Genomic DNA, 25,132 nt, shown 5'->3' with positions numbered 1-25,132 from the left:
AGGCACAGTCCAGAATACATTTGACTACTTTCATGAGCATTCTGTATCAATAAGCACAACTGAAATGAAATAGATCTTTGTACAGTAGATTTTATTCTGATGATATATTGATTAGTTTTAGTCAATGTTCCCTCTTTTCCTCTCTGTTTTTATTTTGTTATAAGGCATGCCTCACTGGATAGAGGAAGGGGAAAGGATATATTCAGGAATGAAATGATATAAGAATAAAAGATAGTTAAAATTTTTAATCAATTCTAATATTATTTGCTTTAAATCATTTCACATCTCAGCTCATTCCATAGTAGATACTGCTTTCCAATAGTCAAGGAGAATTAGATTACGCTATAAAACTACCAAGAAAATTTGTGTAGCACCTTCTCTGGACTCGTCCCCCAACTTATACATGGAGTTACGAGTTGGCTTCCCAAATTAGGGTGGCTATCCCAGGGAGTAAGGGCAATCCTGTGGGTCTTCATCCCTAATACTATATCTCTAGAGCCCCCATTAACCATCAGCCAGCAGACACGATTAGCAGATGGCATAGAAAGACTATTATTTACCAAACATCACCCCCACCATAAACCTGGGGTATACTCTTTCACAAATACAGAGTGTCCATGGGGAAAGTGGACTCAAACTTAGAGTGCAGTGGTAGTGAGGAACATGTACAGGATACACATGTGGCAAAGCCAACTCAGAACTCCTGGTACTACATGACCTGAAAATTGTTTCTGTTTGGATGGGTTGTTCAGCTGCATATCCACGATCTTCTTTCTGCAGTCTGACTCTCTTCTGTGTTTCTTATGTTCCTTGAAGTTGCTTCCATCCTAGAGTGGCTGTCTCCTTACATCCATGTCTATTTGAAGGCAGACCAAATTGCCAAGGTTGAAATGACAGTTCTTCTCTGCTGCCTGTACTAATGAATGGTATTTTCCTATTAGTAATAGCACCACCTGGATGATTTCAAGGCATTTCCTCATCATCAAAAACGTTATATACCCTCTGCCTTCTTTTGAAGCTGCTCCTTAACTGATGTCTAATCTAAATGTCTTTCCCCCATTACTTGCCACAGTTCTTTCTACCTGTGGTTTCTGCTCAATTAAAGATTCTTTGTAGAGTCAATTTCCTCACTGAGGCTCGTGCTCACCTTATCTGAAACCTGGAAGCATCTTACTGCCTTCTATATGCATGTCTAGGGACTCAAGAGAAAATAGGAAAGAGGGATATTTTTAGTTTTCTTCTGCCTACTTTTCATTAAGAGAAGTTTTGAACACTTAAAATATCCTTTATAACACCACCGCCTCCACCATGTGTCCTCCCTATAGTCACACATCTCCAAATGACACTTCGGTATCCTGGATCTACTCTGAACTGTCTAGCTGGTGTTCCCAGTTTCTTTTCCTGGCTCCTCTTCTTTCTGCTAATCCCTACCAGGGGTGGGCTTTGGTTTTTCATTCTCCTTGCTGTGCCAGGTCTACCTACTAAGACTATGAAGCTTTCTCTAACTTTGATAACAATTAACTCCTATACTCTAAATTAATTTGCCTCCTGCATGACTGCATTGGTCCGGACCAAGAAAAGTTTTAGCTGCCTCAGTGGGACATTAAGGAAATTAACTTTTGAAGGTTTGCCTGGGGGAGGGGCGTGGGTCCTCACCTCAGGTTTAAGGTATTCTATGGGGCCACATTCTTAAAACTATAGCTTCTAAGTCCCCACCAGTGCTTTGGCATTTAACAATGAGTCATTTGACACAATTAGCTCAAAGCAAAGACATTTACTGAAAATGGTATTGTAAGAATCATAGCTATAAAATATTCCCCCATAAGCCAGAGGCATACTCTCCACAAAACCTCACATCACTGGAAAGAGTAAGCACACAATTAGGGAACATACAAAGTCAAGGAGATTCATACTTGGGATACATACAAAAAGACTCAGGTCTTAGGGCCTGACATTATTTCTCTTCTCTTAATATCTTCACAATTGGCACGATATTTCTGCTGAGCATGGATTATTTCATTTTAGAGCCTGCTCCCAAGTGGTGAGAAGTACTGTTCAGAGAAAGGACAATACTGGAGATTGTATAGCTGCAAGCAAAACAAACTTCCTAATCCTGAAAACAGGGAAGGAAAAAGGAGAGATAGAATCTAGGGGGGTGTTTTGATTTCTTCTTAGACAACTAGGGAATAGCTAAACAAATTTTGAAAAAATATTTCAGAGAATGTTGGATAATATGATCTGCCACAGGGTAAAGTGAGCAGGATCAAGAGACCAATTTATACTACGACAGCATCACTGTAAAAAACCAAAACCAAATCCAAAAAAAGTGTGGAAGAACTTAAGAATTCTTGATCAATGCAATTAACAATCATTTCTCCAGAGGACCTAGGATGGAGCTTGTTACTCAGCTCTCATGCCTTACTCTTCTCGAAACTTCCTCAAAGAGAGAATAATATACACACTCAGTTGGGTGTAGAAATCTATCTTATGAAGCTGAAAAATAGGAAGAAAGAGAATAAAGTGGGGGAGAGGAGGAGCTGGTAGAAGGGACAGCAGTTTTGGGAAGGTAAAAATCTGAAGCAAAACACTTCTGCAAATGGACATAATAAAATGAGAGAGAAACTAGGATGAACAGGGGGAAAATAGGATGGAGGGAAATACATAGTTGGTAATCATTACTGTGAAAACAAAATTTTGCAGGGAGTTTCCCTAATAAAGACTGCACTCCTCAAATTAGAAAACTGAGTCAAATTTATAGAAATATGAGGATTTCTCAATTAATAAAGGTCAAAGGATATGAACAGGCAGTTTTCAGATAAAATAGTCAAGGCTATCTATAGTCATATAAAAATGCTTGAAATCACTATTGATGAGAGAAATGCAAATTAAAACAACTCTGAACTACTACCTCACACCTGTCAGATTGGTTAATATGACAGAAAAGGAAAAAAAAAAACAGATGTTGTAAGGGATGTGGGAAAATTAAAACACTAATGTACCATTGGTATAGTTGTATACTAATTCAACCGTTCTGGAGAACAATTTGGAACTATGCCCAAAGGGCTATAAAAGCATGCAAACCCTTTGACAAAGCAATACCACTACCAAGCCTGTATCCCAAAGAGATAAAAAAAGGAAAAAGGACCTTTCTACAAAAATACTTATAGCAACTCTTTTAGTGGTGGCAAATAATTGGAAATTGAAGAATGCCCTTCAATTTTGGGAATGGCTGAACAAGTTGTTATATATGATTGTGAAGGGATATGATAGTGTTTCAAGAAATGATGAGCAGGATGCTCTCAGAAAATCCTGGAAAGACTTACACAAACTGATGCAAAAGGAAATGAGCAGAACCAGGTAAACATCGTATACGGGAACAGCAACATTGTATGATGATCTACTATGAATAAATTTGCTCTTCTCAGCAATACAATGATCCAAGACAATTCTGTAGAACTTTTGATGAAAAATACTATCCATCTTTAGAGAAAGAACTGGTAGAGCTTGAATGAAAACCAGACACTTTTTCTTTACTTTGCTTAGGGTTTTTTGTCTGTGTTTTCTTTCACAGAATGACTTACATGGAAATGTGTTTTGCATGACTACATATGTTTAACCTATGGCAAATTGTTTGCCTGCCAAGGAAGGGGGATCAGGGAGTGAAAGGAGGGAGAGAATTTGGAACTCAAAATTTGAAGAAAAAAAAACAACTTTAAAATTGGTTTTAAATTTAATTGGGAAAAAATAAAATATTAAATGAGATTTTTTTAATGAGTTGCTATAAATATTTTTGCACATGTAGGTCATTTTCCCTTTTTTATTTATTTATCGTTGGGATATAGAACTAGTAGTGGTATTGCTACATTAAAGGGTATGCACAGTTTGTTAGCCTTTAGGTTAGGGGTTAGGTTAATTTAGGTTAGGGGACCCAACTGGAAATGGCCAGATGGGCAACACAGGTCATCCTTCCTTCCTTCTTTCCTTCCTTCCTTCCTTTTTCCTTTCTTTCTTTCTTTCTTTCTTTCTTTCTTTCTTTCTTTCTTTCTTTCTTTCTTTCTTTCTTTCATTCTTCCTACCTTCCTTCCTTCTTTCCTTTACCTCTCTCTCTCTCTCTCTCTCTCTCTCTCTCTGTTACTCTCTCTCTTTCCCTTCCCTCTGTCCAGATAGGGTATTATGCCTGAGACCTCCTGAGATATCTCAGGGTTTACCCACCGAATTTTTTTCTTAAGGATCCTGCTTAAATCTAAATCATTCTGACTCTAATTGATCGGCCAACAATAGATCCCAGGCCAAGCCCCATTTCATCATTGTTTGGGCCTTGATTGTCTCACAGTGAATGTAAATACAAATTGTTTCTGTTTCGCCCACAAACTCTGAGGGTCTGCCCTCTCAGATAGATTTTTCCCCCAGGTTAACCAGGTTATCTCTGCCTGATTCCTGACTAGCCTTGATCACTGAATGGGTGTTGCCTCAGTTCAAACTGAGACAAGTTAAAGACCTTTGCTTAAAAAGTCCATTGTATCCCACAACACCCAGGGCCATCTGATCTATATCTGGCCACTTGACCCAGATGGCTTCTGAGGAGAAAATGAGGCTGGGGACTTTGTAAAGTCCTCCTTCATTTAAATCCAATTCACCTGCATACCATGGCATCACCTCCCTGATGTCATGTACCTCTTTGAGAATAAAGGACAAACAAAAACAACAACAACCTTCAGGCTTAGTTCCAAATTGATCTCCAGAATACAGTATGCTTTAGATTCTAGAGACCAGCTTAGGAGACTTGATAGCCAAATCAGAAGCTCAGGCCACACATCTATCTCTTTTCTCTTTTTCAATTCATCACAAACATCACAAACATAAGCAAACATGAACATTTCATATAAAAAGAAAAACAACAAACATTGGTTTGTATGTGAAACCATGACACTCCATTTGCCATCTTCATTCCTTGTGAGCTCTATCTAATACGAGTGGATCCCTGAACTCTGGGACTACTGTCAAATTGGAAAATCATGATGAACAGCTTTCTCTCTCTGTGAGAAAGTCCCAAAGTAAATCATGGGGATAAGTCAGACTGTCTCTCACCTTTCCTTTCTCCCACTTTTGCCCTGTCAAGCAATTATGATGCAGACAGTGCAGTGTAGATGGTACAGTGTAGATGGTAGAATGTAGACAATACTGTGGACAGAGTACTATGTCTGAAGCCAGGAAGACCTGATTTCAAATCTAGCCTCAGACACTTACTAGCTCTGTGACCTTGGGAAATTCACTTAAGCTATGTCTGCCTCAGTTTCCTCAACTGTAAAAATAAGGATAATAAAAGCACCTGTGTCGCAGTTATTTTAAGGCTGAAACGAGATTGTATTTATAGAGAGCACATAGTAGGTGTTATATCATTGCTAACTATTGTTATCATTACAATGCTCAAAGATCCCTGGGTGTTTGAGAATGAAAGCAAGTAATCACACTTTCCTTCCCCATGCAATCACTGTCCAAGAAACCCTGAGAAAGGAGGAAAAGCAGAGTGACTAGCATGCATCAGAGAGGAAAACCTTCCTAGACAAAAGGGGAAGGAGAGGAAGTCATCTTGGTCAGAAACCCCCTCTCCAATCTGTCTTCAGTTAACTTGGCAGGATACAATCTTGAAGAACAACTGCGCTCCTACCCCCTTTTTCTCCCCTTTATATAAGAGGAGTTCACAAGAATAATACAGGATATAGGCTCAATGAGAATTACTTACTTATATACTTACAAGAATTTCAGTAAGTATAAGGTATAAGAGTGAGATTGGGGAGGGGTCTTCTTACCAAGATGACTTCCCCTCATTTCTCTTTATACTTATATAATTACAATTTTCAATGAAAATAAGACATTCCCACAAAATAAAAACTTCTGCTTTATAGGGCTTAAAGTTTTCTGCCTTATAGGGTTTAAACCAAAATCAATTTTTAAGTCAAACAAGATCCAATGGATCTTATTGACTATCATTTTTATGAGGATAAGAGGAAAAGGGACTTCTTTTCTCCCTTCTTTCTCTCTTACCCACTAAATGCAGTTATTCCCTAAAATTCTGCCTTTGGCCCTCTTTTCTTCTCACTAAATTTTCTCCCTTGCCAATTTTCCCCAGTCCAACACTTTCCAATTTGACCAGTATGTAGGTGATTCCCAATGACTCATGGATGAATCGTGCTACCTATCTCCTGATAAAGAGGAGAGGCACTCAGAGTACAAAATGAAACAAATATTTCTTTAGACATTGAGATTGTGGAAATTTCTTTTGACTGCCTATTCCTGTTAATAATGATTTTTTTCTTGCGTTCTCAATTGGGGAGGGGGAGAAAACTGAGAAGGTAGATTTTGAGTGATTAAAACAAATAATATTTTAATTAAAAAAATCAGCCTGATGACTGATGAATCTATCTCTAACCTCCAATCCTAAACTCTAATCTAGCATTTTCAATAGTGGACTGGACATTACTTTTTGGACATTACTCTGTAAGTTCAAGGTCAGCATTTCTAAAATTGTGCTCCTCTTTCCTTCAGAACCTACTACTCTTCCTTTTCTTCTTATTTCTGTTGATAGGGCATTGGCTCCTTAGGTGACTTGGCCAGAGTCACACAGCCAGTATGTGTCAGAAGCTGGACTTGAACCATGTTCCTCCCGACTCATCAGCTCTCTACCCTTGCTACTTCTCAAATCCTGTACGTAAGAGGTGCTTTAAAAATACTTGTTGAAAGAATTGGGGTGGAGGGAACACAGAGAACTGTCTTTTTTGTCTAGGATCCAGCTTCCCCCTGAGGTCATAAATTAAAGTTTCATAATCAAAATCATAATTACAATGATCACTTATTTTAACATACATGCATATATAATATATATGCATATGACATGCATCAGTCTGCGTGTGCAGCACATTTGCATTCGTCATCTGTAAAATGAGCTGGGAAAGGAAATGGAAAACCGATCCAGTATCTTTGCCACGAAAATCCCAAATGAGGCCATAAAAAGTCAGGCACAACAAAAAACAATGGAACATCAACAGGCAACATTTATATATTTTATCTTATATATACATACATACATGTATATATGGTAAAATACACATGTCATATGCCCGGCAGGCACTGTGCTGAGCTCTTTACAATTATTGTCTCATTTGATATTCGGAATAACCACGGGAGTTGGGGACTATTATTATTCCCATTTTACAGATGAGGAAACTGAGGTAAACAGAGGTCAAGTGACCTGCCCAGGGTCACACAGCCAGCAAGTGTCCAAGGCCAAAGTTGAACTTAGGTCTTTATAACTCCAGGCTTGGTATGCTACCCACTGAAACATCTAGCTGCCTAACCAATTCTTTGCCTGCCTGATGTGCTCTCTATTTTGGTCATCTTTACAATCCCTTTGAAATTATTACTCACTGTGATGATGCATCATAGGGTATGTAATGAGGCAAATGGCAGTGTGGTGCAGTGGAGAGAGTGCTGGATTTGTATCCAGTGGACCTGAGTTCAAATTCTGACTCTGTCACTACCTGTGTCACCTTGAACAAATTACTTCATTTCTGTGGGCATCAGTTTCCTTATCTACAAAATAAGGGTGTCTGACTAGACCACTAAGCTCTCTTCCAGCTTTAAGATCTATGATCCCGAGACCAGGGGGGTGGAGCCAAGATGGTGGTTGGAAAGCAGGGACTAGCGTGAGCTCCCCACTGAGCCCCTCCAAAAACCTATAAAAATGGCTCTGAACCAATTCTAGAACTGGAGAATCCAGAAAATAGCAGAGGGAAGCAGGGTTCCAGGCCAGGACAGCCTGGATGGTCTCTGGGTGAGGTCTATCCAGCATGGAGCTGGGAGCAGAGGGGAGCGGAGCACAGCAGAGCCCAACGTGCGCTTTGTGGACCAAGCAGACCAGGCGCTGGGCGGAGCGTGCCCTAGCACCCTGAATCAGTGAGCTGCAGCAGTTACCAGACTTCTCAACCCACAAACACCAAAGACAACAGGGAAGGTTAGTGGGAAAAGCTGTGGGAGTAGAAGGAGTTCCTGGTTCGGGTACCACCCCGGAGCAGTAGAGGTGGGGCAGCTACAGAACTACAGCTGCAGTTACTTCCGGCCCCAGGCTCACCTGGTGGGAGGAATTAAGTGGCAGATCAGAGCAAGAGTGAAGAGCCTGCTGAAGATCTAAGTCCAGTCTGGGTTAGGGGTTCTTGGGGAATGAGGAGTGCTGGTGAGGCGTAGCTGGCACATCCCCCCAGACTTGGAACATAGTTCTCTTAACTCTACAAGCAGTCACACCCTGCTGAAAAACTCAAGGGTCAGGTTAGTTGGCTGGGAATATGTCCAGGCAGCAAAAACACACCCAGATTCAGTCTCAGACTCTGGAATCTTTCTTTGGTGACAAAGAAGACCAAAACATACAGACAGAAGAAGTCAACAAAGTCCAAGAACCTACAACAGAAGCCTCCAAGAAAAACATGAAATGGTCTCAGGCCATGGAAGAGCTCAAAAAGGATTTGGAAAATCAAGTTAGAGAAGTAGAGGAAAAACTGGGAAGAGAAATGAGAAGGATGTGAGAAAACCATGAAAAACAAATTGATGACTTGCTAAAGGAGATCCAAAAAAAATACTGAAAAATATACTGAAGAAAACAACACCTTAAAAAACAGACTAACTCAAATGGCAAAAGAGCTCCAAAAAGTCAATGAGAAAAAGAATGCCTTGAAAGGCAGAATTAGCCAAATGGAAAAGAAGGTCCAAAAGACCACAGAAGAAAATACTACCTTAAAAATTGGACTGGAGCAAGTGGAGGCTAGTGACTTGATGAGAATTCAAAATATTATAAAACAGAACCGAAGGAATGAAAAAATGGAAGACACTATGAAATATCTCATTGGAAAAACCACTGACCTGGAAAATAGATCCAGGAGAGATAATTTAAAAATTATTGGACTACCTGAAAGCCATGATCTAAAAAAGAGACTAGATATCATCTTTCAAGAAATTACCAAGGAGAACTGCCCTGATATTCTAGAGCCACAGGATCGCCTCCTCAAATAGATCCCAAAAAGAAATCTCCTAGGAATATTGTCGCCAAATTCCAGAGCTCCCAGATCAAGAAGAAAATGCTGCAATCAGCCAGAAAGAAACAATTTGAGTATTGTGGAAACACAATCAGAATAATCCAAGATCTAGCAGCTTCTACATTAAGAGATCGAAGGGCTTGGAATACGATATTCCGGAGGTCAATGGAGCTAGGATGAAAACCAAGAATCACCTACCCAGCAAAACTGAGTGTCATGCTCCAAGGCAAAATTTGGATTTTCAATAAAATAGAGGACTTTCAAGCTTTCTCAGTGAAAAGAGCAGAGCTGAATAGAAAACTTGACTTTCAAACACAAGAATCAAGAGAAGTATGAAAACATAATCAAGAAAAAGAACAAGAAAAGGAAATCGCTAGGGACTTACTAAAGTTGAATTGTTTTGTTTACATTCCTACATGGAAAGATGATGTGTATGATTCATGAGACCTCAGTATTAGGGTAGTTGAAGGGAATATGCATATATATATCTTTATGTATATTACATGTATATGTGAGTGTGTATGTATGTATAGGATATATATACATACAGAGAGAGAGAGAGAGAGAGAGAGAGAGTGGGCACAGGGTGAGTTGAAGATGAAGGGAAGATATCTAAAAGAAATAAAATCAAATTAAGGGATGAGAGAGGAATATATTGAGAGAGAGAGATAAGGAGAGATAGAATGGGGTAAATTATCTCGCATCAAGAAAAAGCATTTCTGTAGGAAGAGAAGAGAAGGCAGGTGAGGGGGAATGAGTGAATCTTGCTCTCATCAAATTTGACCTGAGGAGGGAATACCATACATACTCATTTGGGTATCTTACCCCACAGGAAAAAAGGAGAAAGAAGATTAAAAAAAGAGGGGGGATGATAGAAGGGAGGGCAGGTGGGGGTGGAGGTAATCAAAAACAAACACTTTTGAAAAGGGACAGGGTCAAGGGAGAAAATTAAATAAAGGGGGATAGGTTAGGAAGGAGTAAAATATAGTTAGTCTTTCACAACACGAGTATTGTGGAAGGGTTATACATAAATGATACGTATGTGGCCTATGTTGAATTGCTTGACTTCTTAGGGAGGGTGGGTGGGAACGGAGGAGTGGAGAGAATTTGGAACTCAAAGTTTTAAAAACAGATGTTCAAAAACAAACAAAAAAGTTTTTGCATGCAACTAGAAAATAAGATACACAGGCAATGGGGCGTAGAAATTTATCTTGCCCTGCAAGAAAAGAAGGGAAAAGGGGATGGGAGGGGAGGGGGGTGACAGAAGGGAGGGCTGACTGGGGAACAGGGCAACCAGAACATACGCCATCTTGGAGTGGGGGGGGAGGGTAGAAATGGGGAGAAAATTTGTAATTGAAACTCTTGTGAAAATCAATGCTGAAAACTAAATTAAATGTATATGTGTGTGTGTGTGTTGACTGATTCAAATTATTGAATGATAGGTTCAAAGTCTATCAAGCTACTGCTATATGCTAGACCCTATGGTGGATACTAGAGCAGAGATCTAAAAGTGTGAGCCATACTTCCTGCCCTAGAGGGATTTCCACATGCCTTTGCCTTTGTTGAAAGACTAACTCTGCTTGGTAAGTAAATTTAAATACTAGGCAATAGTACCCATCAAAAAAGGCTGTAATGGTGTTTCCTCCATAAATTCACAGACCATCAGCATTTTAGAGGAACACTCATGGCCAAAGTCTCCGCCTATTCCTGAGGAAGGGAGTGAGAATTAATCATTATCTAAAATGAACGAGTATAACTGAAAAAAAAAAGATTTGGAAATTTGTCAGTATTACCTTTCACCCTAAAGTAGACCTTTGTCTTTTGTTTAATTAGTGCTTGTGAGAAGTCTTCCCTGGAATCAACCATTCACTCACAAAACAGAGTTGCTTCTCCTTGTCCACCTTAAAAAAGGGGGTGGAGAGGTGCATCTAATTACCTTATTGTATGACAATACTTTACATTTATGTTAATGTATTAACACATAGTAATAGGGGAGCAATGAGTCATTTCTACAACCAAGAAGGCGGTGCTTTATTATGATGTATCCTTGTACTCATTGGATGGGAGCAGAGCCTGCCTTGCTTTAAAACTGGAGTCAGGATAACTGAACTTACCATTTTATCATTTCAGTTTCAGAATCCCTTTCTACAAAGAAATGGCTACCACAATGAGTTTTGGAGGCTTAAGTGAAACTAGACCTGCAACTCCAGAAATCCAAAAGATAGTTGATGAGGTAAGGTGGTGCATTCTATGAAAAGAAGGATCTTATTGAAACTAATGGGTTTGGCAACTTGATAACCATTCTCTCTCTCTCTCTCTCTCTCTCTCTCTCTCTCTCTCTAATTGTATTCATCTTTTCAAAGACCTAGTTTTTAGGTTTATCATCTCTATGATGTTCTCATTTGCTAGTTTATTCATTGCAGCATTTTCTGTCATAGCAAAGAACTGGAAACAAAGTTAGATGGTCATTGATTTTGGGAATGGCTAAAAAAAGGTGGTATGTGAATGAAATACAACATTCATATGCTATGAGAAATAATGAGTATGAAGAACTCAGAGAAGCATGGGAAGACTTATTTGAGATGATGCAAGGTAAACAATGTATTGCAAAGTGATGCAAAACAAAAAGAATATGCACAATGGCTATGACAATGTGAATCTGGTACAGTGACAAGAGCATTGAATTAAAACTCAAAGCAAGTGAGTTCAAATCCTACCCTGTGACTCTTATTATCAGTATGACCTTTGGCAACTTGGTTAATTTCCTTGGACCCCAGTATCCTCAAATCTAAAATGAAGGAATTGGGGTAGGTGGTCCCTAATGTCTTTTCCAGCTCTAAATTCATGATTCTATGAGAAAAAAGACAGGACAAAAAAATAAAACTGAATCCTGTGTAATTATAATGACCAAGTCTGGCCCCGGAGAAGAGATATGAGAAGGTCTTCTTTGCAGAGGTAAGGGACTACGGGTGTGGAATGTTTCTTAGACTGTCAGACATGGTTGATTGGTGTTTGTTGAACTACTTGTTTTTCCTCTTTTTTTTTAAATCTTTATCGCACAGCATGGCTCAGTGGGGAGGAAAGAGAAGAAGGATAGATCTGGAGATAAAGGCGGGGTAAAAACAAAAGGCATCAATTTTAAAAATAAAAATATGTACTTCTCTGGGTTTTGAATGTAACATTCAGAATGGTTGTATTTCTCAAGTAGAAATTTTAGAAAATATGGGAAATTCAACCTAGTAGTAGTTAATGAATTTATATAGTTTCCTGTACCTTATGAAATCAACAGAAACAGATAGTTTGCTTTATTTCTTAGACAAGATGCTGGTTGACAAAATGAAAATGTGTTTATTTCTAACTCATTGTCAATTGTTTTTGTTGTTAATGAATTTAAATTGATTTAAAGATCTAGGTATACTTATGAGGCCACTAATAAATCATTGATTTATCTGACTCAAAATACACAATATGAAAAAATAATGGTTTCCTGAATGGGGAAGATATACATACTATAGATGGAAAAAGTTATTGCTTCTATTCAGATCTTCTTTTAGATCATGTAATGTTTTACATTTTAGAGCTTGAATCAAGTCCCCACACTGTTGCTGAATCTGAAAAATGCAAAGGTTAGAAAAGGGATCTCTAACGGCCTTTCAGTGCTAAGGTTCTTTGAATCTGTAATTATCAAGTTAAGATTCTGAGGACACTTCTCTTATTTTATTGAGTGGAACCAATCTGTAACTTAAATGTAGGATAGGCCTTCACAAGCTACAGGCTGAGACCACTTATGGCCAGCCACAAAACTACAAACAGTCAAGAAAAAATGTAGTGTTTCGACTGAGCACTCTCCTGTTTGTCACATTGCCCACTGTAACCAAAGACTGTCAGTCTGTCACTAGTCTAACCAATGTGGGGCCCAAAGATGATTAGACTATTTTAATTTTGGCCCCTACCTACTGCCAATTTGTGCAGGTCTGGCGTAGGATCATTAACAATTTTATGGATATCATTTAGAAACCACTGCGATAACCTTATTTGTTAAGGTCAAAAAGATATAGACCAAAGCCATGTTGCAAAAGAGACATAATGGTCTCTGACTAATAAGTCAACATATACAGACCCTTTTCAAGCAATAAAACAGATTCTGGAGAAGATAATTCTTATGGTTTGACAAAAATGATAAGCATTTTGTTGTTCCATCTTAGTTTATGAAATACATTGATGAGCTGAAAAGTGTCCAAAAGAGGGTAACAAATACAGTGAAGGGCTTAAAGTCCATGTCACTTGAAGATCCATTGAAGGACCAGGGGGTTTTTAGTTTGGAGAAGAAAAGACAGAAGGGGAACAAAATACTTGAAGTACTTGAAAGTGGCAGCTAGGCAGCACAGTGGATAGAGTGCAGGCCTTGGTGCCAGAAAGACTCATCTTCCTAAGTTCAAATATGGTCTCAGACACTTACTAGCTGATTGACCCTGCAGAAAGTCACTTAATCATGTTTGCCTCAATCTCTTCATCTGTAAAATGAGCAGAGAAGGGAAAGACAAACAACTCCAGTATCTTTGCTGAGGAAACCCCAAATGGGGTCACAGAGGTGGATATGGCTGAAATGACTCAACAACAACATTTGAGAACCTGTCAGTTAGAAGGACTATTAGACTTGTTCTGCTTGGACCCAAAGGGCAAAGCCAAGAACAATGTGTGTAAGTTACAGATAGGGTCAATTAAAAATTAGAGGTGTTCAGAAGCAGAATGGACAGAGGTGGAGTTGCTGATGCTCTCCTTTTGCCTTTCAAGTAAAGGTGGGATGATCATGTGCAAGGCATGACATATTGGGGATTCCTTTAAGGTATTGGTGGACTAGATGGCCACTGGGGTCCAATCCATCTCTAAAACTGCTGCTTCTGTGATTTACTACAACTTTGTGAGGTCATCATAGGATCACAGGGGTTCTCTGCCTTTTTGTGTATCATTGGCAGTTTGGTGAAATTTAAGGACCCCTTCCCTGAACAAAGTTTTTAAAAGTATAACAAGAAATTCTATTTTAAAGAAGTTTAGCGAAAATAAACATATAATTTTTTCATGTCTAAGTTCATGGACCCCTGAAATCTATATATAGCTTCCTTGAGGGTCTATTTGAGTTTTCGGGGTTTAGAATCCCTACAACTAGAAGGTCCATCAGAAGTCATCTAGTCCAAGCCCTCACTTAAGTGATGATAATGTAACTGAAGTCAAAAGAGATGACTCAACCCAAGATATGCAGGAAGTGAAGGTCTGAGGTGGAACTTGAAACAGAGCTCCCAACACCAGAGGTAGAGCTCATTCTACTCTACCTCTTTACCTGTGAGTGAAGGTACTGGCACAGTCATTTGTTGTTGTTGTTTGTCCTTCATTCTCAAAGAGGACCATGACCTCAGGGAGATGACTGCTGTGACATGCAAGGGAATGGGATGTCATGAGAGAGGGCTGTGCAAAGTCACCAGACTCACTTTCTCCTCTAGAGATATCTGGGTCCAGTGACCAGATATTCATCAGGATGAGTGGAGATAGTCCAGAATACAGTGAGAGATCATGGTCTTTTCAAGCTAAGGTCTTTAACAAGTCTCATTTTGACTGAGGCAACAGTCATGGAGTGATTAAGGCTAAACAAGAAATGAGGCAAACACTCAATTGCAGAGGAGAACATGGCATTTACACTTGTGAAAGTTAGTTCCATTCCTATTTCCATGAAGACCAGGGCTGACTATTTCTTCTCTACACTTTTAAGGCTTCTCATAATAGTTAGGTACAAACCATGGAATTCTTATTTCAATGCTTTATCATAATGTGGAGGTGATCCTGTGCTCTCCAAAACTATGCCAATGGAGCGTAAGCTCTAGCAGGCCCTTCCTAGTCAGAAAGGCCTGGTGACAAATTGTATGCCTGTTGACTAAAGTCCAGCCTAGATTAGTTATGAAAGGACCATTATCAGAAAAATGGTGAACCGGGTGATGTGAGTATGTTGGCCACAGCCACTCTTGAAGACCATCTATGGAATATTTGTAATCTAGGCAGGCACAGGACATACCCACACTGACAAAATTATGTGTGTTTGAAGCTTAGCCTTTCTCTTGGTTCTCCTAAGCCCCTGTCTTTCTGCAGGAAGTTACTGACAGGAACAACTACTTGGAAATCTAAGACCCTGTGCTTGTTTAAGAGACCACAGATTGGGTGGGAAGTTAGGAGTTGACAGTTTGAACACTGCCTGCAGGGTTAGGGTGAGGGAGGCAATCCTGGGAAGGACAGGGCTCAGGGCCAAAGATGTTAAGGCTGATAATCCATTGTATAGTATGTGGGAAGCTGGGAGAAAAATGTTCTATTGTTACTTCCTGGACTCTTGCTTGCTAAGAAATTTTTTTTTACTTTCATTTAATTTTTTTCAGTGAACAAAATTCTACTTTTTTTCTTTCTCCTACTCAACTCTATTTTGAAAAACAAAACAAACCCTTCTAACTAATATGCATAGTGTTGAAATTAAATCTTCCTTTGCATTTCACCCTGAAGAAATAAGGTAGGCTCAGGAAAATGTAGCAGAAGGAGTTTATTATAATAATATCAAAGGAATACACATTACATAGGCCTGGCCCTGAGCTCAGGCTGCTCTTAATACTTTAAACACAAACTTTCGTAACAAGAGAAGTAAATGTCTGAGGGAGGATTGGATTCCAACCCCAATGCTCTAACCACTGTGCCACCTGGCTGCCCAACTAATTAAATATTTTTCTTTTCCAAACAAGGTGTTTCTTGATTTATTAAATTCTAGGTTGAGGTCAGTGCCTCATGAGTTAATGTTAATAAAGTGCTTTGCAAATTTAGAGCAGCTAGGTGGCACAGTAGATAGAGCCTGGAGTCAGGAAGACTTGTCTTCCTGATTTCAAATCTGGCCTCAGACACTTGGTAGCTGTATTACCCTGGGTAAGTAACCTAACCCTGTTTACTTCAGTTTCCTCAAGTGTAAAATGAGCGGGAGAAGGAAATGACAAACCACTGCACTATCTTTCCCAAAACAAACAAACAAAACAACCCAACCAAATAGGACCATGAAGAGTTCAACACCACTGAAAAGCTGAACACAAGAAGTATGAGATGATGTTGTGCACCTGAAATTTGGGCACCACAATGAGTGTTTTTCTTCTCCAGGTTTGACAGAGGGATGATTTCTCTTTGTACCCCCAGGTCATAGCACAGTGCCTAAACACATAGTAGGAGTTTAATAAACGTGGGTTGATTGGTTGATTCGCAAGGAAAAAACTCACTGGAACCAGGAGAGATGTCCTCATGTACTTGAAGGTAGAGAGAGGGATGAGATTTGATCTCTTTGGCACCAGAAGGCAGAACCAGAAGCAATGGGTAGAAGTTGAAAAGAAGCAAATTTAAGCTTGAAATAAAGAAAACCTTTTTCAAAACTAGAGTTATCTAAAAGTGGAATGAGAATGTCATGGGATCATGAATCTAATGTTGGAAGGGACCTTAGAGGCCATTTAGTCCGACATCCTCATTTTATACATGAGATGACTGAGTCCTCCAGGGACTTGCACAAGGTCATATGTGGTCAGGATCAGAGGCAGGATTGGAATCCAGGTCCTCTGACTCCAAAGGTAGTATTCTTCATTGTGCCAATGTGCCTCCTCACTGGGAGTCTTCAAACAAAGGTTGGATGAGCATGGGATCATAGATGTTAAAGCTGGAAGAGAGCTTAGTGGTCTAGTCAGACCCCCTTATTTTATAGATAAGGAAACTGAGGCCCACAGAAATGAAGTAACTTGTTCAAGGTGACACAGGTACTGACAGAGTCGGGACTTGAACTCAGGTCCACTGGACACAATTCCAGCACTCTGTCCACTGCACCACATTGTGCTTCACCGCATTACATATGTCATATGCCAGGGGTATTTTTTCTGTTATTGGTAGGATTGTGCATAGATTAGTCACTGAGGCATCTTCTAACTAAGATTCTGAGACTCTATGTTAGCCTCCTCAGTACCTCAGAGATTTGTAGAATCCTTCCCAGAAGAAGTGCATTACAGCCTCTGAGGGAGCACTAGCCACCCATTACTTAAGAGGTCTATCAATCTATCAGTCAATCGTTTATTCCTGGTTAGCAGGAAGTCATTGCTGCTGTAATTGATCTATCCCTTTTGAAATTATTTTTATGTATTTAGTATTTACTAATTTGGGTAAATATTGTATTCCTCCTAGTACAATGTAAGCTCCTTGAGAGCAGGGGCTGCTTTTGGGTTCCTTTTACTTAGTCCTCAGCACCAGACGCAGAGGCTTAGGCACAGTAGAAAAAACATATTTTTCTAAAAAACATCGGTAATTAATTGTTTAAGTAATGGGGGTCGTGGGGGGGGGGGTGGGAAGTGGTGTTTGACTCAAGTTTCCATGGTTGTCAGTGCTGCATTGGCCACTGAGGAGACCAAACACGTTACTACATTCAGATAACCACTAAATTCTTCACCCTCCTCTCTTTTCTTAAGATCAAGCCACAGCTGGAAAAAAAGACCAATGAAAAATATGACTGCTTTGAGACTGTAAACTATAGAAGCCAAGTGGTTGCTGGGAGCGTGTATTATGTAAAGGTCAGTGTTCAATAAGTCACTGAATTCTACTCAGTTCTCTTTCTATTTAGATGTATAGAGAGAGTATGGGGATATTTGTCTCCTTCCCATTTGAGTGACTTTAAAAATTAAAGTGTCTCCCTCAGGGGAAATATAAAGTGATGATGTGGTAACTGAGAGAAAGTTAAGGACCCAGAAGGGAGGAAGGGACTTTGAGAAAGAGATTCATATCAGCCTGAGGAGCAGAGGACCATTAACCTGGTAAGTTTTGCTCTCCTATTGAATCTGAGAGATGGCAACCAAAGAATGGATGATGAAATGAGAGTGAGGGGGTAAGAAAGAGAGGAGAGGGAGAAAAAAAGAGAATGATAAAGGCTCTCCCCAGTCCTTCACTTTGAGGAGCCAGGCAATGGGAGAGAAGTAAAGCCAACACAGGATTTATAGAAATCTTTATGTCATGGGAAGCTCTCATGTTTAAGACTGCAACTCTGAGAACTTACATACAGACTTTACATACCCATGATTATTCCTTGAGGGAATGCCATTTGCTGTCATGATTCCTCTAATAATGTTAGCCCACATGATTGTGAATTGCAGGCTTGCAATTGGAGAGTAAATCCCAGGATCCATTGTCCCAGATGTTCCTGGATAGGAACTGTAAGATAAAAGAGTGAGAAAATTCCCAAAGTACTGGGTCTTTCATGTCATCACAGCCTTGAAACAAGGCTGATGCGTTTATGGCCTGAATCCAACAACTAGATTATATCTTGCTTCAGAGAAAGCATCCTGTCTTCTATGAGAGCTTCACACAACGTGAACAGCAGGTCACCATTGGTGCCTACGATTTCAAACACAACCTTATCAGAAATCACTGAAGTATACTTTTCCTTTTCCAAATCCTAGACATATTTGGGAAATTTTTTCCAAATTCATGATGGATTTGTATCTTTGTAGTACATTTTGGTCTTTGAATCTTCTCTACCAATACAGATCTAAACCCATCTATTGATTCTGTTGATTAACACCAAGGAGTTTCTTGGGGACAAAGGTTGTTAAATGACTTGCCTACAACTGAATGACCTACAACGGTCATACAACTAATACCTGTCAAAGGATTTGAACCCTCTCCAGGTACAAACCCAGCACTCTATGCCCAACAGCATAATTTTTTTTTTTTTGCTTTTTTTTTGGCAGGGCAATCGGGGTTAAGTGACTTGCCCAAGGTCACACAGCTAGTACGTATGTCAAGTGTCTGAGGCCGGATTTGAACTCAGGTCCTCCTGACTCCAGGGCCGGTGCTCTACTCACTGCGCCATCTAGCTGCCCCCCAACAGCATAATTTTAAGAGAAATGTATGACCCTAGAGACCCTCCATGTAGCCGGAAGTGGGCACACATATGGGAACTCCTTGGCCACTCCTTTGGGGATTGTGGGTAGAGATACCCAAGAAATGTAGATAGGATGGGTGCAAGTGTTTCTGTCCTTAAGGCAGAGCAGAATAGAATTACCACAGTCAAGTTAACAAGGCTATATTAAGACACTATGAGATGTCAGCCAGGCAGGAGCCCCTGCTGCAGCACAGGATTGAAGGAAAAAAGAATTCACATGCCAACCAGGTGCTAAGCTCTTCCTAAATATTATCTCATTTGATCCTTAAAAATGAGATAGAGACATTTCTCTGGAGAGGAAAATGAGATGAAGTGACTTACCTAGAGTCCCACAGCCAGTAAGTGTCTGAGGTGAGATTCATACCCAGGGCTCCTTGACTCCAGGCCCATCATTCTCTCCATCTGAGGACCCTCTCTACTAACACAGATCTGAACCCAACTATTGCCTTTGCTGACCAGTCCCAGGGAGTTACTTGGGGCCTACAATTGTTAAATGACTTACCTGTCCTAAGCACTACCTGGCAGTCTTGTTGGTTTCATTTACTCTGGTTTGGTAAAGATAGGACTTTGTTGAAGATAAGGTGCTAAGTGCTAGTATTTGGGAGGGAAATGGGAGATAAAACACCACATATGGGAACAGTGAGCAGATAGGGTTATGCCTCAAGGAACACAGCATTGGAAGGAAGGCACATGATACACAAAGACCACAACGTTTTCAAAGAGGATTGGGTAAAAATTAAAAAAGGTGAACCCATTTTGTATTACATATATTTTTTCCTACACATTTAGACAATTAAATCCTTAAAAATACGTGAAACTCTGCCACAGAGGCACAATTCAAATTCAGAATAGCAGTTGAATCTGTTATTATAAATGAGTTGTTGAGGTATTCAAAAATCAAGGTGCTTAACAACTCTAGTCAGCTCTGGTATGATGAAAATGATTTGGGATCAGATTCTGGTTCAGCTGCTAATTACCTTGTGACTTTGGACAAGGGAAGTGAAGGGAACTGTTGGGGGAGGGGTGGGTTAATAACAAGTATTTATCAAGCAGCCTTTATGTTCTAGGCCCTATGCTAAGCTCTTATTTGATCCTCACAATAACCCTATAACTTAGTGTAAGCATAAGCAAAGTGAATTTTTGTTAGTATTATTTGGAGTTGGGTTTTCCAGGATCCATGGTCAAAACAGTCTCTTGTCCCCAGTTATTAGATATGAATTCTATGGTTCAAAACATCGCCATGACCCATGTAGATTGTAAGAGCCAAGTGTTGCCTGTTTAGATTGTAAAGTTCAGGACCTGGAGGGGTAGAATGTAAATATAAAGGAGGTGGGCACTAGTCAGTGAGTGGGGAACCTTTAGGGTTGAATGCACAAGCTAGGATGCTGTGTGTGCCTTGATTGGGCCACGTTGAGGCTTGGAGGGGAATCTATATTTGCCTCAACTGGTATCCATTGAGGCTTAAGGGGATTTAGGGGAATGCACAAGTTGTGCCCATTGAGACATAGGGGGAGTTGCCCCCCCCTTCTCTTCAGCTCCTGTGAGAAAGGTGATTAAGGAATGCTATAGGAGTTGGTGCTCAGTAGCCCTTGTGAGAAGGTTAGAGAGAATAAAGTCTCCATTGTTTAATGAAAGTAAGATTGTTAACCCCTTTGAAGCTGTCTTTCCTTTATAAAAGCAGATCAAAGAACTTGTGCTAGCAGCCCATCTTGGGTGTGCTAGAGTGCTTGCTGATACACTTAGGTAGTATTATGATCCCATTTTGCAGATCAAGAAAATCAGTTGAGGAAACTGAGGCAGACAGGAAATGTCTGAAGGTCTTCCTAATGCTAGGCCCATCATTCTATCCACTGCACGCGCTAGCTGCCTTACATGTGACTTACCTCACTGGGACATAGTTTCCTCAACTACCAAATGATCAGACTGGACCAATGTCCCTTCCAGCTTGAAGTCTATCATCTTAAGAACTAACGGTAGCATGATCTTGCTGCCTATCTGAATATTCTTGTTCACTGGACCTTTGTGGGACGCAATTCCCTTAGCCTTAAAAATAAAACTCAATCATCTCTCAGGGCACTTACTGCTATAATTTTGTTTTCACAGCATAAATAAGCGCATTCTTAGGTTAGAATAAAAATGTACAATTCCCGTCAGACGTCATCCAGTCAAAACCCCTACCTAGAGTAGGAATGTACCTGATACAGTGATCATGACAGGTGAGAGGTATTGGGTTGGAATACATGTCACTGATTTTCCACTTCTCTTAATTTGCAGGTGCATACTGGATGTAATCAATATGTACATTTGAAAATATATGAACCTCTCCCTCACACAAATGAACCAATAGAGCTTTCAGACTATCAGACTGGAAAAACCAAGGAAGATGAAGTGAACTACTTTTAGAGGCACAGTCTAAAATGCATTTGGTGACTTTATGAGCATCCTGTATCAATAAGCACAATTGAAATGAAGCATGAATCTTTGTGAAGTTGATTTTGACTTTGATTATGTTAATTTTAGTCAACATTCCCTCTTTTCCTCCCGTTTTCATTCTTTGTTATAAGTGATGCCTCACTGGATAGAGGAAGGGGAAAGGATGTATTCAGAAATAAAATGATATGTAAGAATAAAAGTTATGAATTACAATTTTTAATCATTTTAATATTATTTGCTTTAAATTACTTCACCTCTCAGCTCATTCCACAGTAGATACTGCTTTCGAATAGTCAAGGAGCATTAGGTTACACTATAGAACTGCCAAGCAAATTCATGTAGCACACTCTCTCTGGACTCCTCTCTCAATTTATACTTGCAGTTATGGGTTGGGTTCCAAGTAAGGGCTGCTGTCCCAGTTAGTAGGGGCAACCTGTGGGTATGCATCCCCAATATATCTCAAGGGCCCCATTAACCATCAGCCAGCAGATACAATTAGCAAAGACATTTACTCAGATGGCATAGAAAGACTAGCATTTACCAATTATTCCCCACCCCCTGACACACACACCCCATAAACCTGGGGTATACTCTCCCACAAATACAGTGTCCATGGCGAAAGTGGACTCAAACTTGGAGTACAATAGTGAGGTACATGTGCTGGATACACGTGTGGTGAAGCCAACTCACAACTCCTGGTACTCCTGGTACATGACCTAGAAACTGTTTCTCTCTGCAGAAGTTGTTCAGCTGCTTGTCCAGGGTCTGCTCTCTATAGTCTGAAACTCTTCTCTGTTTCTTCATGTTCCTTGAAGCTGCTTCCATCCCAGAGTAGCCATCTCCTTATATCCATGTCTATTTGAAGGTAGACCAAAATTGCTGTGGATGAAATGACAGTTCTTCTCTACTGCCTGTACTGATGAGTAGTATTTACCTGTCACAGCACCACCTGGATGATTTCAAGGCATTCTTTTATCATCAATAATGTTGGATAGCCTTGCCTTCTTTTGAAGCAGCTCCTTAACTAATATCTAATCCAAATGTCTTTCCCCCATTACTTGCCACAGTTCTTTCTATCTGTGGTTAGTGCTTAATTAAAGATTCTTGATAGAGTCAACTTCCTCACTGAGTCTTGTGCTCACCTGATCTGAGAGCTGGAAGCTTCTTATTGCCTTTGATATCCAGGTGTAGGGACACAAGAGTGACTCATTTTATTCTGCCTACTTTTCATTAAGAGAAGTTTTGAACACTTAAAATATCCTTTATAATACCACTACCTCATCTGGCACTTAATAGCTGTTTGTCCCTGGGCAAGAAATGGAACCTAATCCTGCCTGAGTTTTCCTATCTGTAGATTATGGATAATAAGGGCATCTTTCTCCCAGGCTTGAGGTGAGGATTAAATTGAAGAATATTTGTAAAATGCTTCACAAACATTAAATTACTATAGAAATACTGGCTATTTTTTTTGATTATCATTCCTTGGTTCATTCATTTCATAGTAAAGTCAATTGGCTAAAACATACAGATGGTTTAGTTATATTTAATTCTCATCGATATTCAAAACAGAGTAAAGGAAGCCATTTCTTCTAATAGATAGGGTACAGGGTTTAGAATTAGGGAAAATTGAGTAAAAAATCCTGACTCCAAGCTCTATAAATCTGGTCAAAGAACAACCTGTCTATGCCTCACTTTATTATTCACCTAGAGAAGAATAAATGAGGAGGTTGGAGTCAGTGGCTTAGATGGTGCCTTCCCACTTTAAATATGTGCTCTCATCCAAAGTACACTCATATGCCTCCTTCACGCAGCCTCTTCCTGTACTCCAGGAAGGAGCCCTAGCAGGACCAAATCTGCAATTATACCAGACTACTTAGAAATAAAGAGTCTGAAAAATTTATAGGATCAGGTACACAATACAGAAGAGAAGATAAGTACAATAACCTTGTGTTCAGTTATTCCAAAGATCTCTATTACAGTGCCAGTACTTACTAAGCACTACAAAATGTTGGAAACAGTGCAAAAGATTCTGGCCGAAAATAGGTAAGGATCCCATTGTGTACCAAGATTAAAATGTGATGAATACATGACTTAGAAGAAGTGGCAGATCAGAGCAGTAGCGAAGAGCCTGCTGAAGATTTGCGTCAGGTCTGGGTTGGTGGTTCTTGAGGAAGGAGGAGTGCTGGGGTAGCAGAGATGGCTGTATAGAAATAGCTCTGAAATCAAGGACGCATCCCCTCAAGCTTGGACAAAGTACTCTTTGCTCTACAAGCAGTCATACCACAACGAAAACCACAAGGGTCATGTAGTTGACTGGGAACATGAACAGGCAGTGAAAATGGATTCAGATTCAGTCTCAGACTTTGGAATCTTTCTTTGGTGACAAAGAAGACCAAAACATACAGCCAGAAGAAGTCAACAAATTCAAAAAGCCTACATCAAAAGCCTCCAAGAAAACATGAACTGCTCTCAGGCAGTGGAAGAGCTGAAAAAGGATTTGGGAAAGCAAGTAAGAGAAATAGAAGGAAAATTGGGAAGAGAAATGAGAATGATGCAAGAAAACCACGAAAAACAAGTCAACGACTTGTTAAAGGAGACCCAAAAAAATATGGAAAAAAATACTGAAGAAAACAACACCTTAAAAATAGACTAATTCAAATGGCAAAAGAGCTCCAAAAAGCCAACGAGGAGAAGAATGCCTTGAAAGGCAGAATTAGCCAAATGGAAAAGGAGGTACAAAAGACCACCGAAGAAAATACTACGTTAAATATTACATTGGAGCCAGGGAAACTAGTGATTCTATGAGAAATCAAGATATTATAAAGCAGAAACAAAGGAATGAAAAATGTAAAATATCTCATTGGGAAAACCACTGACCTGGAAAATAGATCCAGGAGAGAGAATTTAAAAATTATTGGACTACCTGAAAGCCATGATCTAAAAAAGAGCCTAGATATCATCTTTCAAGAAATTACCAAGGAGAACTGCCCTGATATTCTACAGCCAGAGGGTAAAATAGAAATGGAAAGAATCTACCAATCGCCTCCTTAAAAAGATCCCAAAAAGAAAACTCCTAGGAATATTGTCGCCAAATTCCAGAGCTCCCAGATGAAGAAGAAAATACTGCAAGCAGGCAGAAAGCAACAACTTGAGTATTGTGGAAACATGATCAGTATAACACAAGATCTAGCACCTTCTACATTAAGAGATTGAAGGGCTTGGAATATGACATTCCAGAGGTCAATGGAGCTAGGATTAAAACCAAAATCAGCTACCCAGCAAAACTGAGTATCATGCTCCAAGGCAAAATATGGATTTTCAATAAAATAGAGAACTTTCAAGCTTTCTCAGCGAAAAGATCAGAACTAAATAAAGAATTTGACTTTCAAACACAAGAATCAAGAGAAGCATGAAAAAGTAAAGAAGAAAGAGAAATCACAAAGGACTTACTAAAGTTGAACTGTTTTGTTTACATTCCTATATGGAAAAATGATGTGTATGATTCATGAGACCTCAATATTAGGGTAGCTGAAGGGAATATGTATATGTATATATGTATACATACATATATATACATGTGTGTGTGTGTATACATGTATATATATGTATATATATATCTTATATATATATA

The 25,132-nt window shown here is 39.6% G+C and overlaps 1 protein-coding gene across 1 annotated transcript; it reads left to right on the top strand.

Annotated features, from left to right (window-relative positions):
• Positions 1–11,250: 11,250 nt before the first annotated feature.
• LOC118835788 (leukocyte cysteine proteinase inhibitor 1-like) lies at positions 11,251–21,471 on the top strand. Its single transcript, XM_036743053.1, has 3 exons — positions 11,251–11,316; positions 17,600–17,701; positions 21,343–21,471. Exons 1-3 carry the CDS (start codon positions 11,251–11,253, stop codon positions 21,469–21,471), a joined length of 297 nt encoding a protein of 98 aa, XP_036598948.1.
• The last annotated feature ends 3,661 nt before the right edge of the window (positions 21,472–25,132 follow it).

This window comes from Trichosurus vulpecula, chromosome 2, assembly GCF_011100635.1.
Source record: "Trichosurus vulpecula isolate mTriVul1 chromosome 2, mTriVul1.pri, whole genome shotgun sequence".
NCBI classification, from domain to species: Eukaryota; Metazoa; Chordata; class Mammalia; order Diprotodontia; family Phalangeridae; genus Trichosurus; species Trichosurus vulpecula.
This window is presented reverse-complemented; position numbering and strand designations above follow the sequence as displayed.